We start from the raw sequence: 14312 nt of genomic DNA on the forward strand, positions 1-14312 counted from the left end.
GTTAAACCATTCTATTTATTTCTTAAGTGTCCACTATGTTACGGCACCACGCTAAGTCTTTTATATCCTTACAGTACATTTATGTCTACATAGTGCCTTGTCTTTCATAAGCACTTAATAAATGTTTATTAACTTGTTTAAAAAAAGATACCCTTTAAAAATTGAATATCACCACACACAACTCACTGCAATTTATGTATATGCTCTTTTTAAGTGTGAATTTTCTTATACGAGGTGTTCTAAACAATTGTATACCTCATGTTAATCTTGTGGCTGGCTACCTATTAACAAAAAAATAGTAAAGCATGTATCCAAAGTTAAACATGTGTACCTCTTTCTTTTAGATCTTCAATGTAGGCTTTCATAAACTCCTTTTCAAAATACTGGCGATCTTGCTCACTTCCTGTCATTTCTTCACTGTCTTGATAGTTGGTTTTGCCAATTGGGTTATCCATGAGGCTTACAAATCTATTATAAAAGATATAAGAAAACACTATTTTTCTTTAACCTATTAATATGTAATATCATTTTTTTTTCTTTCAAGTGAATCTACTATATATGGCGTTTTCCTATTAATAGTCACTTGAGAACAACCTCCTGCAATTTGGGGTCTGGTAGTTACCAAGACTCCCCTTTCCTTCTTGATGCTTCATTTTAATATTTCCTCCCTTTCTCCTTTTCTGTCTTTCTCTTCCCATCCCCAACTGAATGTCACGCTCAAAAGGTCCTCATCCTCTCTCCCCACCGCAGTCTTTTGCCTTTGCTTCTCATCACATCCCAGCACTGGTGGAGAGCAAGAGACCAGTGATAGAGCTAGTGGTGGAGAGGGAAAGGGAAGGAAAAAAGGGGAAAACAAATACCTTCTAGCCATTCTCTCCTTCCCCTATTCCTTTTCCCTCATTCCCAGTACTGCATTGGTCTGCAAAGCCCTAACCCCAATTCCCCAACCCACCATAATCATGCTTTTCACTCTAATGGCCCTTATCCCAGTGATGAAATGTTTGAATTTGGAATTTCCTCTGAAATAAAGGAAGAAGAGGAGAAAGTAAAGGAGGTAGAAAGGAAGAGAAGGAAAGAAACCTTTAAGCATTCTAATTTTTCCCTGATTATAATGTATTACTGAGCTTAGAGAAGTTATACTTCATCTGTTAAAATTAAAAGAAAGGACAAGAGGATCGGTGCAAAGTAAGGCTTACACTGAAATGAATGACATGTGAGTAACTACATGTCAGATGCCCAAAAGCTTTTCTAATATCATCATTATGTGGAAAGATTTAAATATTTAAACATATGATACAGGAAAACTTCATTTAATTAGAACACTTGCTTAATCATTTATTTCACTTGACCTACTTTTTTAAACAAACAAGGAAAAATACTTCCAGCAATATAATTTTTTAAAAAAATCTGACAGAGCCACTTACCCTTATCTCCTTTATTTACAATAATATGCCAAAGGAATTGATCTTAAGGATTAGGACCCCTAAAGATTTTCAATATCTTTAATTCATATATGCAAAAACTATAAATTATGTTCATACATATACTTATTAAACAAAACAGTTGATTTTAAAAAATGAGATTTGAGTAAAAGAGGCTTCTGGGTATCCGGTAATCAAAATATCACATTATCCAGAGGATTCCATTTCCCAAGCTCAATTTGATTAATTGAAATTTCATGGTGCTTTATACTTTAATGTCTCCCTAACTGTCATGTACCTTACAGTGCTATAAAATACTATCAAAAAACCTACACAAAACAAAATCTCATTCCCATCACATTATTATGTGAAATGACCAAAGCTACATTTCTTAAAGGAGTACACTTAACTAAATCAAAGAAAGACTTTTTTTTTCTTCCCATATTTCTTTCTTGATCATCATTTATTTTATTTTCAGTCTAAATTCATTTGTAGGCTATTTTTTTTTTCCTTTTCTCTACTTACTTTAAAGTGCTTGACTCACAAATAGCTGTTGGAATCTCCACCAAATCTTCCCCACTGACTACTAACAAGGTGAGTTTTGTTAAGTTGAGCAAAACCTGAGGGAGGTAGGTCAGTTTGTTTTTATGTAAGAGGAAGGACTGCAATTCTTCCAGCCTAAGAAGAAGGAAAAGACATCGTACTTCAGCAAATAAGACACTTGAGTACAAGCCTGTGTTAGCACCATTTGTCAACTCCTTTTGGTAGAAAAATCCCATGGTGACTGTGATTTTGTGTAGACATGTATGGCTCTTGGATAGCCAGCTGAAACTAACAATCTATCAGCTCAAATAAAACTGATTTTTTTTTGATAATCAGTCAATCAACAACCATTTATTAAGGCACATACTATGGGCTAGGGTGGCACTGGAGATTAAAAAAAAATGAAAGATTGTTTGCTCTCAAGGAGCTTACACTCCATTGGGGGATGTAACCAATAGATACTATTATGTTGATAAACTTATTTCTTCATCATCAGCATAGTATGGTGATGTTGAAAAAGCACCTTTTTTTTCTCACAACTATCCTATTGTGAAGCTTCACTTTGTAGTTGGAAAGGTAGCGTGACAATAGAGAACCAGTACCAGAGTCAGAATGACCTGGGTTCAAGCCTTGCCTCTGACACATACTGGCCGTATGACCCTGGGCACATTAACTTCTCAATGTTCCAATAAGTTTCAGATAAGGTGTCACCCTAGTAGAAGGAGTTTGTTTGTTTGTTTATTTGTTTGTTTTATTACCAGAGAGTTCCCTACAACAGTGAAATCACAAGTCAGTCCTTATTCCATTTTTTAGATCAGGAAAGTGAGGCTCTGAAAAGTTAACTGATATGTCCATAGTCATTTAGCTAACAAATATCAGAGCTAGGATTTTAACTACAGACTAGTCTCTGAGTCCAACACTTTTTGCCCTATATGACCACTATGTGGTTAGCTGGGAAAGAGTGGGTTTTAAGGCGAAGGATCTCAGTTCAATCTTGCCTCTGATGCTTACTACCTGCATGACCTTGGATAGACCATTTCTATATCTTCATCTATATGATTAGGTGATTAGACTAGTGGCCTCTGATTCCTTTTAGATTATGAGATATTGTGAAAGTTAATTATACTTTAGCAAAAGAAGATATGAGTAATAAGAATTAATACATTAAACCAACCATATTTTGTCCTGGGAAGTGTTGAAATCACATAACTACTTTTTCCATAATGTTCCCATCTGTATCTGAAGAATTACTTTGAATTAAGTGACTGACTTGCATAGGGAAGAGGTAATAAATAATATGAGTGTTTCATTGAAGATTCTTTGATGTAGCATCAGTTGATTTCATATTAACTTAACGTAATTCCTTGTACATAGTAGCTATTTGATAAGTGCTTGTTAAATTGAATTGAATACAGAAAGGTGATGGTACAACGAAGTGCCAATTAAAGATTTAAATGAGTTAAAGAGTTCCTGAAGCAAAAAATCCATAAAGTGATAGTTAATCACTAACATTAAACAACAATTCACAGCATAGACTTTAAATTATACAAAGCCCTTCCTTAAAAGAATTTCATGAGGTAAGCAGTACAAATGTTATGCCTATTTTGCAAATGGGAAAAGCAGCTCAGGAAGTGAAATAACTTTCCCAATGATCCATGCTTAAAGAGCATCAGAGTCAGTGTCAATCAGGTGATACGCCCATCCATGCCTTTTGGAATCAAAGATAACATTATTTCGGGGCAGCTAGGTGGCTCAGTGGATAGAGCACTGGCCCTGAAGTCAGGAGGACCTGAGTTCAAATCCGGCTTCAGACCAAACACTTAACACGTACTAGCTGTGTGACCTTGGGCAAGTCACTTAATCCCAATTGCTTCACCAAAAAAAAAAAAAAGATAACATTATTTCCACTGGTCAGTTAGATAGCACAGCAGATAAAGGGCCAGGCCTGAAGTCAGGAAAACTCATCTTCTTGAGTTCAATCTGGCCTAAGACACTAGCTGTGTGAACCTGGGCAAATCACTTCACCATGTTTGCCTTAGTTTTCTCATCTGTAAAATCAGCTGCAGAAGAAAGTGCCCAACCGCTCTAGTATCTTTGCCAAGAAAACTCCAAATGGGGTCACGAAGAGTCAGATATGACTGAACAACAAAAATAATTTCCACTACCTCATGTAGCAAAACACTTTTCTGAAACCAAAAGATACCTTAAAATTAGTTGTTGTTTCAAAAATAATTTGTTACATGTTTTCTCCAAGGTTCTACTTGGTTAAACTTTTAATAAAAATCAAATATTTTACCTTGTAATGTAAATAGCTACCTGTCTATATCTTGTGGAAGATCATTTAGCTGATTGTTGCTGATGTCCAACCACTGTAAATTTGACATCCGGAGAACACATATGGGAATACTGGACAACTTATTTGCTGACACATCTACAAATGTAACTTGTTTCAAATTACTTAGCTAGAAAGAAAAAATAACACATTTTAATTACATTTTATGGAAGACAAAATAATGTCTACAAATATGTTTCTGTTTGAAGGTTTCGGTTTTTTTGTTTGTTTTTAGTCTTGTTCTGCTGTTTTGCATTTTTTTTTTTTTGCCTCCTTGGGAATATGAAAAACAAAACTGGCATGGAGAGAGGGGAAATGTTGTGTGTGACAAACAACTACAGTGGTCTTCCTACTATTTGTCACACACAGCACTCCTCACCCCACACCCCACCTTCTCCCAGGTCTTTGCACTAGCTATTCCCTATGCCTGAAATACTCTGTCTCCTCACCTCTGCCCCTTCATTTCCATGGCTGCCTTCATGACTCAATTGAAATCCCACCTCCTGAAGTATGAGTGCCTTCCCTACTCAAAAGGCCTTCCATCTAGTCTGTCTTATATGCACCTAGTTATTAACATGTTGTCTCCCCAATTAAACTATGTGTTCCTTAAGTATAAGAACTGTTTTTGTTTTTGTTTTGTTGCCTTCTTTATATCTCTAGAACTTAGCACAATGCTTATCACTTAGTAAGCACTTAATAAATGCTTGTTGATTGTTGATTGAATAAATGGTCCTTACCTTCAAAGAGCTTATAATTTTGTGAAGATCCTACACCAAAAAAAATTGTAACACAAAAGAACATGAAAAATTCATGAGAGGCATAAAGAATGAGAGTTACAGGTAGAGATAGCACATTTTCTTGGTGGGGCTGTGAATAAAGAAAAACTATATGGAGAGCTCACTTTAGAGCCTGGATCTGAAGAATGGAAAAAAAATTTCAACAAGCATAGACTGTGGGAGAGGGCATGCTAAAAAAAAGAATTGGCACAGAGTTCAATTTGTTCAGGGAATGGTTAGTGGCCCTACCTGACTGGAGCATGGAATATACGAAGGGGAGTAATATCAACCAATCAATAGGTGGTATGCCTTTGAAACCTGGATAGTACACTAGTGCCATGCCAGGAAACTGAATTGCTTCCTTTGAATTATCTTAGGAAGATTCTGAAGGTCACCTGGAAAAATAAGGTACCTGCTTTCTCGAGTTCAACTGCCAAGCATTCAAACTCTACTGCAGAGAGTGCAATTCAGAAGGGCTGGCCATGTTGTTTGAGTGTCAAACTATTTTATGGAGAACTCACACAAGGCAGGCTCTCACATGGTGGTCATATAGAGTGATACAAGGACACTCTCAAAGTCTCTCTGAAGAACTTTGGAATGGATTGTGTGACATGGGAGATTCTGGCAAAGGACCACATGGCATGACATGTCCACATCAAAGTAGGTAGTATGCTCTGTAAGCAAAGCAGAATTGCAGTAGCTCAAAAGAAACATGAGATGTACAAATTTAGAGACATCTCCACTCCAAATGTTCACATGGACTATTTGTGCCCAACCTGTGGTAGAGCTTTGCAAGCTTGTATTGGTCTGAACAGCCACAGTTAGACACGGTGTACCTTGACTCCAACATAGTAATGTCATTTTGGTCCTATTCAAGAAGGAAGGAAAACAACCAACCAACCAAGCATTTATTGAATGCCTACTGTATTCCAGACACTTAGCAATGGGTATACAAAGAAAAGCAAAAGACAATCCTTGTTCTCAAGGAGCTCACAGTCCAATGGAGAAAAAATGCAAACTATGCACAAACTACATATACGTACATACATGTATACATACATAGATGTATGCATAGTTTGTAATGTATAGATTTATAGTTAAAATTGTAGTTATATAGAGATTAAAGTATATATGTGTAGTTTGTACATATATAGTTATAGCTAAAATTATAATTATATAGAGATAAAATATATTCAGTATGTTAATTTATTTGCATATATTGCATACACATATATTGTGTATATATGCATGTGTATGTGTATATGTATGTATAGTTGTTTAGTTTCAGTTGTGTCTAACACTTTGTGACCTTATTTGGGGTTTTCTTGGCAAAGATACTGAAATTTGTCATTTCCTTCTCCAGCTCATTTTACAGATGAGGAAAATGAGGCAGACAGTGTTAAGTGACTTGTCCAGGGTCACATAGCTAGTGTCTGAGGCCAGATTTGAACCCAAATTTTTCTGACTCCAGGCCCAGAGCTCTATCCACTGTGCCATTTAGCTGCCCATATATTTGATAAAATAAAGATAATCCAAAAAAGGGGAGATACTAGGGTTAAGAGAAATCAGAAAAGCCTTCTTGTAGAAGGTAATAATTTAACTGGGACTTGAAGGACATCCGAGAAACTGGGAGGTGGAGATGAGGAGGAAGAATATTCTAGACAGGCGACAACCAATGAAGATGTCTGGGAGTCAGAAAACAGAGCAGCAATGAAACCACTGTCACTGGAGGAAAGAATTAGTGCTAGAGAAGTAGAAAGAATCTGGGTTGTAAAGGGCTTTGAATGCCAAACAGAGGATTTTATATTTGATCCTGGAGGTGGTAGAGAGCCCCTGGAGTTTATTGAATGGGGAAGGGAGGGGTGATATAGTTAGATCTGTGCTTTTGGAAAATTAATTTGATAACCGAATAGAGAATGGACTAGAGTGGGGACAGATTAGACAGGGAGACCAACCTAAAGGCTTTTCCAATAGTCTAGGTGGGAGGAGATGTGGGCCTACACTAGGATGGTGGCACTGTCTGAAGAGAGAAGGGGGCATATAAGGGATGTGATGAAGATAAAAATCAGTAAGATTTGGCAACATATTGGTTATGGTAGGTGGGGCAAAGGTGAGGAATCAAGGCGTAAAAAGATTATCTATTTTGGGCCAGGGGAATTGTATGAGGATTGAATTTTAAAGTGACTGCTCAGAGGTCCCTAAACTTAATAGTAATAACTGACATTGTATAGGATTTTTACAGCTTAAAAAGCCCTTTACATGTACCATCTCATTTTAATCTGTGCAGAAACTCTGCTAGGTAAGTGCTATAGGTATTTATGATAGACATTATTTTATGGTTTCTGTTCCTGGTTTCTGAGTGCAGAAACATTGAAATGTTAGTGAAGGAAAACACCTTTTGACCTCACATACAGCTTTGTTTGTGAAAGACAAAGTAACACAGTATCATGAAACAATGGCTCCACATTTTGATGGTGTGTACAAATTTGATAGTTATTTTTGAACTTAAGATTTTAATGGCTAACTGTTATTGACTTGGATGGGAAATTTATGAATAAAATCTGTGCTGTTCCTGAGGATAAATCTTTACGAAATCTCTTTAAAGAGCCATTTAAACCTTCAAGCCTTCACCATTTTTTATAAATGCCTATGGCAATAGGCATTACATGAATAACTAATAGAATGGTTTGACCCAAACACATAAGTATAATATTAACGTAAAGTAATATCTTTCATCTGAATACATTTTAAATGCATTCGATATATTTTGAAGCTATCCATTTTATGGAAAGCCACGATACTAAGTCAAAAAAGATATTAAACAATAGCATCTCAGAGTAAACACTAGATACTAAATGCATTGTTCATAAAATAAAAACAGAGTAAGTGTTGATAGGGCTTTTTCATTGAGTAGCAAAAACTCTATCAGTCAGTAATTACTTTTCAAAGGGGAAATTGAATTCCCTAGAATGAAGGGTATGATTATTATAAACTCTTCTGTCTCACTAGCACTTACTACAGCTATCAATCATTTGGAAAGAAACTGTGTTTGAATTCAGAGCAAAAAAAAATCCCTATTAAAAAACAGTTCTTATTAACTGATTCTGTTAGTTTTTTTCTAAATTGTTTTCAAAATAACTGATGCTTTGATTATATTTCTTTATTTCTCTTTTGAGTGCAATGTTGCTTAAGACAGGCAGCCATCCATTTCTAGCACCAAGATCTCCTTGACAACTCTACAACGACAAGAAAGTGTGAGCATACATTTGAATGCTATACCTAGCCTTAGTAGGAGACATAAAACATTCCTAAAAAATAAAGACACTAAAGACACTCTACAATATTGTTTAATTTTAATTTTTTGTTGTTTGTTTGTTTTTTGGTGAGGCAATCAGGGTTAAGTGACTTGCCCAGGGTCACACAGTTAGTATGTGTCAAGTGTCTGAGGCCAGATTTGAACTCAGGAACTCCTGACTCCAAAACTGGAGCACTATCTACTGCACCACCTAGCTGCCCTCCCCCATATTTTTTATTTTTAAAACTAGATTTTGGTCAATATTTACTATGAGAGAAAATAATTGCATGTATAATAGTTAATCAATAGACATTTATTAAGCACTTAACTATGCTAAGTACTGTGGATACAAAGGTAGTACCTGCCATCAGGGTACATACATTCTTATAGTAGAAATGTTAATTCCACACAGCATTCCTATATTATAATGGCTTCCTGATTTCATCAATATGAGTATTGTCTCAATTAGTGAAGATCACAACACAACTAGACTCTGTCCTAGGTCCTCTCATCCCGTTTCCTCTTCTCTCCTCTCCTCTCCTTTCCTCTTCTCTCTTCTCCTCTCCTCTTCTTTGCTCTTTTGTCCTTTTATACTATTTCCACGGGGGTTCCCATCAGCTACCATAGTTTCAATCCTTATTTCTATGTAGATGACACTCAGATACAGTTGTCTAGCCCTAACCTCTCTTCCAACCTTTAGTTCTACATTTTCAATTGACTTTTTTCCATTTCAAACCAGATGGCTTATAGACACCTTAAACTTAACATGTCCCAAACTGAACTCATTTTCTCTCCCCAAAACTGTTACCATTTCCAAACTTCCCTATTACTGTCAAGGGCCCCATCATCTTCCCAGTTCCTCTGAATCATAAACTAGGTGTCATTCTCATCCCCTTGATCTCTCAACACCACACCCATATTCCATGAATGATCAAGTTCAGTTGTTTCAACACTCTTAACATCTCTTGTATATTCTCCCTTTCCTTTGCAATCACTGTGATGCAGGGCCCTTATCACCTCATGCCTGGACTTTTGCAATACCCTGCTGGTTGGTCTCTCTACCTCAAATCTTTCCTGTCTATAATTCGTCCTCCATTCAGCTGTCAAAGTTGTCTTCCTGATGTGTCAGGCCCAAAAATGTTACACACACACACACACACACACACACACACACACACACTCTCTCTCTCAATAAACCCCAATGGCTTCCTAGATGAAATATAAAATCCTCTGTTTGGCTTTTAAAATCCTTCATAACCTGGGCCCTTCCTTTCTAAACTTCTTGTACCTTACTTTCTCCCAAGTGCACTGTAATCCAGTGATGCTGGCCTCCTTGCTTTTCCTTTGCACATGAGATTCCATGTCCTGACTCAGAGTTTTTTTGCTACGTATTCCTCGTGCCTGGAATTCTCTGCCTCTTTGTCTCTATCTTCTGGCTTCCCTTACTTCCTTGATGTCTCAGAAGTTTAGGATTATCAAAATCACTACATTATTAACCAAAAACAATCAAGTCCAACTTCTGCCCCCAATTTTGGGAGGAGATACATATGTCTATGGATGAGTTCTATAGGCTATCCATCCAGCTGTATTTCATAGCCTGACAATAGGCATTCTTCATCCACTTGTTTTTTGTTTTTTTTCCTGTGTAGGTAGCTCAGACTCTTTCAAGTGATTATAGATTTTACCTAGAAGGCTTTTGCAGTTTTATGAGATTTGCTTGATACAATGAGCACAACACCATCAATAAACAAGCCACTTAGTGTAGTGTCTACATATAGCAAGTATTTAATAAATGTTTGTTTTCATCCTTCTTTCCTTCCCTCCTAACTTCTTATCTTTCTTGTTTCTTTCTATCCCTCTCTCTTTCTTCCCTTCCTTCCTCTCTCCATTCTTCCTTGCTTCCTTCCTTCCTTCCCTCCTTCCTTTCTTCCTTCTTTCTATAATATCTTAAGGTTTACAAAGTGCTTTCCATGATATCTCATTTTATTTTCACAACAACCCTGGGAAGTAGGTGCTATTATTATCTACAATTTACAGAGGAGGAATGAAGGCTAGAAAAGGTTAAGTTATTTGCCTGGTATGATCCCAGCTACTTACTAAGGACTAACCTACCTAAATGTGGAGAATTTCCTCATCAATAAGTTGTCCTCTCTGAATGATTGATTCTTTGATCATAGCAACCCATGAAATGACAACAACAATAGCAACAACAACAAAAGAACCTCATAGGAAATGATTCTACGTCACTCCTCCCCTCCATTTCTGCAATTATGACAGAAGAATATGGGAGGAGATAAAGGATACTCAGAATCTTACAGGTTTTTTTTAATGTTTATAAACATTAATTTAATATTGGTATTCTAAATGTGAGATCCTTGTCCAATGACCAATGAATAGGCTTAATGGAGAATGAATTGAAGCATAAAGATCTTGCTATCCTTGCTACAGGTGAAATCAATAGACAAAAGGAAATTGCAGATAAATGCAAGGGTGGCTCACAAGTTCCCCCTTAGAAATGAAAACAATGAAATTGGTGAAGTTTATTAAATCACATATCTGAAGGCAACAAGAAGCATCATTTCATGGAGTATCTTATCACCTCATATTCCAATGGTCATAATAAGCATTTTTTAAAAAGAATACCATAAAGACAATTAAAGCTTATGTAATGACATATGTTATAGTACAGGGGTGTCAAACTCAAAGCCCATCTGCCACAAGTAGCCACAAAATTTCAGTGTGGCCCCAATTATATAATATGTAATTGGAAAGTATTTAACAAGGTAAATAAAAATACAATATAACATAAATAAAATTAATGCGTGGTTTTCTAAGTCAGTATGCAGCCCACAGGGATTTGTTTCTATTTGAGTTTATTGTAATGAATGAAGTAGAGAAAATCTATAAATGCCTTGGAAAGACCTTTAAAATTAAATTGACATATAATTTAGTACTGGGCAATTTCAAAGCAAAATCAAGCATAAAGGAAGATGGAATAAAATATGTTGGAAAACAAGGCTCAGAAATGATATGAGAGAGGTTAAAAGTTTGTAGTCTATAGAAAAGATTCCTGTGAGATATGAGAAAGTCAAAGGTTTATGGGCTATAGAGAAGATTGCTGCCTACATAGCATGAATACTTTATTTGAGAAGAAGGTAGGATGCATTGGACATGACAAGTTCCAAATATCACCAAAAAAAAAAAGGAAATTGATCATACTTTTTACAAATAGAAAATAATTGGCTATCAATGTAGAGTCATTTCTGAATCACCTGTGTTCAGATGATTAACTTCTTAAGACAAGGATCAAATAAATAATAAATCAGAAGAAAAATAAAAGAATGAGAAGTGTTGCACAATCAAGACAATTCCAACTTGACCCACATAAAGAAGCTCTGGATAGTTTTGAAAAATGGAATATTTCAAAAGAACAGACCTTGACACAGAACTATCACTGTCTTTCTATTTTCTTGCCAGATGAAGAAAAATCACAGCCAAGAACAGTATGAGATGATAATGTAAAACTGTTTGTAGAATCTAGTGAATGAAGATGGTAGGAGGTTAGGAACAGTAACAACTCCTGAAAGAACTAAAGCAATGGAGCCAAAGAAAAGCTTTAAAGAAAGCTTGGCAAGACGCCTAAGTCTGTTCTTTTTGAGAACGTTTAAGAATGAAACCAGATTGAGAACAACAGCAGTGGTGGGGAGGAGGTGGGGGATAGGATCTCGTTTCTCTAACCCAGCATCAGAATTTGAGTCTGTATTGGAAAAACCATGAAAATGGAAACGTTCCCAGGATTCCATTGGTCACTGAGGCCAAGAACATGGGAGTGAGGAATAAAATACATAGAATAGTTAACAAAAAATTCTGGAGATAAGAAACAAGTTGTGACTGAGGGACAGAAACTCCGTCTGGCTCTGTTTTTTTAAGATTTTGCAGAGTAAAACATTTAACACCTCTCTCTGAAAGATTTGGAAGATGTAGCTATCACTAGCACAACCGTGGCTGCCTCCAGTTAACAACATAAAGACTGAATCTAGGGGACCAGATTGGGTGAGATGACCCCTGATGCCCTTAAAAACAAATTCTTCCTCTCATGGCTCTGAGCCAGAGAGAAAATAGCTAAAACTATCCCCCATTGCTCTGTAGTTTTTGTTTCACTTCTCTGTAAGCAGAAATTAACAGAAAAGCTCCTGTCTCTAAGGCAGCTGGCTGAGCCCAGTCAGCATACACTCACAGCAGTTATCCTTCCGCACTGTGATATCTATGCATATCTTTGCTACTGTTTATCCTGGTGTTCTATACAACTTATTAGTGGTCAATAACTTTAATGTGTTGTTATTTGGGAGATAGAAAACGAGTGGCAATGCTCTCTGGAATAATGTGGTAAATTCATCCAGCATCAAATATAAAATCTGTCTGGTTTTTAAAAGTCTGGCCTTTTCTAATCTTCTTAGACCTTAGACTCCTTCACACAGATTTAGCAGCCCTACTGTTCACATAAGACACTCCATCTCTCAACTCTGGCCATTTCACTGGCTGTTCCCCAAGCCAAGAATTCTGTTCTTCCTCATCTCTTCTTCTTGCTTCCTCCAAGTCTGAACTAAAATACCACCTTCTGCAAGAGGCCTTTCCTCATCCCTTTAATGCCTTCTTTCTGAGATTATCTCCAAATTATCCTGTATCTATCTTCATTGTTAGGTCTGTGAAGGTGGGAACTGTTTTTTGGTTTTGTTTTTAGTTTTTTCACCTTCTTTGTATCCTGATGCTTAGCACAGCGTCTGGTACATAGTAGGAACTGAATAAATAATTGTTTATTTGACTTGACTGTGAAGGCAGTCACCCTAGTAGGGAAGCTGCTGACTAATGGACTTTTCTTCCAAAATCCCAGACCTGAAGGTATTACCTGCAAAAGCCTTATAAGCTAGCCTAAGATTGTAAGTAAGAGAAATAAAAAGCCAAGAGACAGATATATAATCTGAAGACATAAATTGCCCCTACACTTTTATTATTTTGAGCCAAAACCCCTTGTTAAGGAGGAGAAAAGAAGAGTTCAACTCATGGGGTCTCTTGGGTTCCTCTATTTCCTTACTTTATTCACTATAGACATAGGCTTGCCACAGAAATCCTGTTACCTTTATGCCATATGTGGCTACAAACTTTACACTTCAATGACAAGCTCTATTCTTCAACTTTGTGAGTGAATCTACTACATTTGGTCTCCTAACCTTGCAATACCTGATACACTGCTTGAGAAAGTAGAAATGGTAATAAGGAAAGTAAGTGTGTGTGTGGGCACATACACATTTGTATCTATGTGTGTGCGTGTGTATATATGTGTGTGTGTGTGTGTGTGTGTGTGCATACATACACATATATACATACACACATAGAAATGTATATATGGGAAAAAACAATCATTATCTCTATTTCAAGTTTGACTCTTTTGGACATGTTTTGTTGAGAGACAGATGGATAGATAGATAACATTCTAAAAATTGAGACCTATAAAAATAAAATATTGCCTTGTCTCTGGCTTAGCTGATAGGAATAAGAGTTTGTTTTCAGGGCATACAGAGGCACCCCAAAATTTTAAAATAGGATCATTTGTGAACATCAATCTAATTGGCTAATTTTAAAAGTACCTAGCACAGAGCTTGGAGCACAGTAAAGTACTCAATGAATTTAATGAATTGATTGGAATTGAAACTTGAGTAACTTTGAGCACCCAAGTGATTCTTAAGAATACTGATTACTTGACTGTTCCCCATGTTTTACACCCTTTACTATCAAAGTTTTTCTTGAAAGATCTTCAAAGACCTTAACATGCAATCTCAAACAGCTGGCAGTTTTTTTTTGAGATCATATTAGTTTTCAGAGTTGGTGTACTCTGTTTAGAGATATTTAGTGAAAGAAAAACTATTACAGACTACAACACTATTAAA

General features: G+C 36.4%; 1 protein-coding gene across 1 annotated transcript in view; it reads right to left on the reverse strand.

Annotated features, from left to right (window-relative positions):
- Positions 1–317: 317 nt before the first annotated feature.
- LRRC2 (leucine rich repeat containing 2) overlaps positions 318–14312 on the reverse strand; it is a 136943-nt gene continuing 122948 nt past the window's right edge. Inside the window, exons 5-7 of the mRNA XM_027874424.1 lie at positions 4281–4426; positions 1947–2099; positions 318–468 (exon numbers count right to left, since the gene is read on the reverse strand). Of these exons, the coding sequence (XP_027730225.1) occupies positions 318–468; positions 1947–2099; positions 4281–4426 (450 nt within the window). The remainder of the gene's footprint in view (positions 469–1946; positions 2100–4280; positions 4427–14312) is intronic.

Source organism: Vombatus ursinus, unplaced genomic scaffold, assembly GCF_900497805.2.
Source record: "Vombatus ursinus unplaced genomic scaffold, bare-nosed wombat genome assembly UNPS02014807.1, whole genome shotgun sequence".
NCBI lineage: Eukaryota > Metazoa > Chordata > Mammalia > Diprotodontia > Vombatidae > Vombatus > Vombatus ursinus.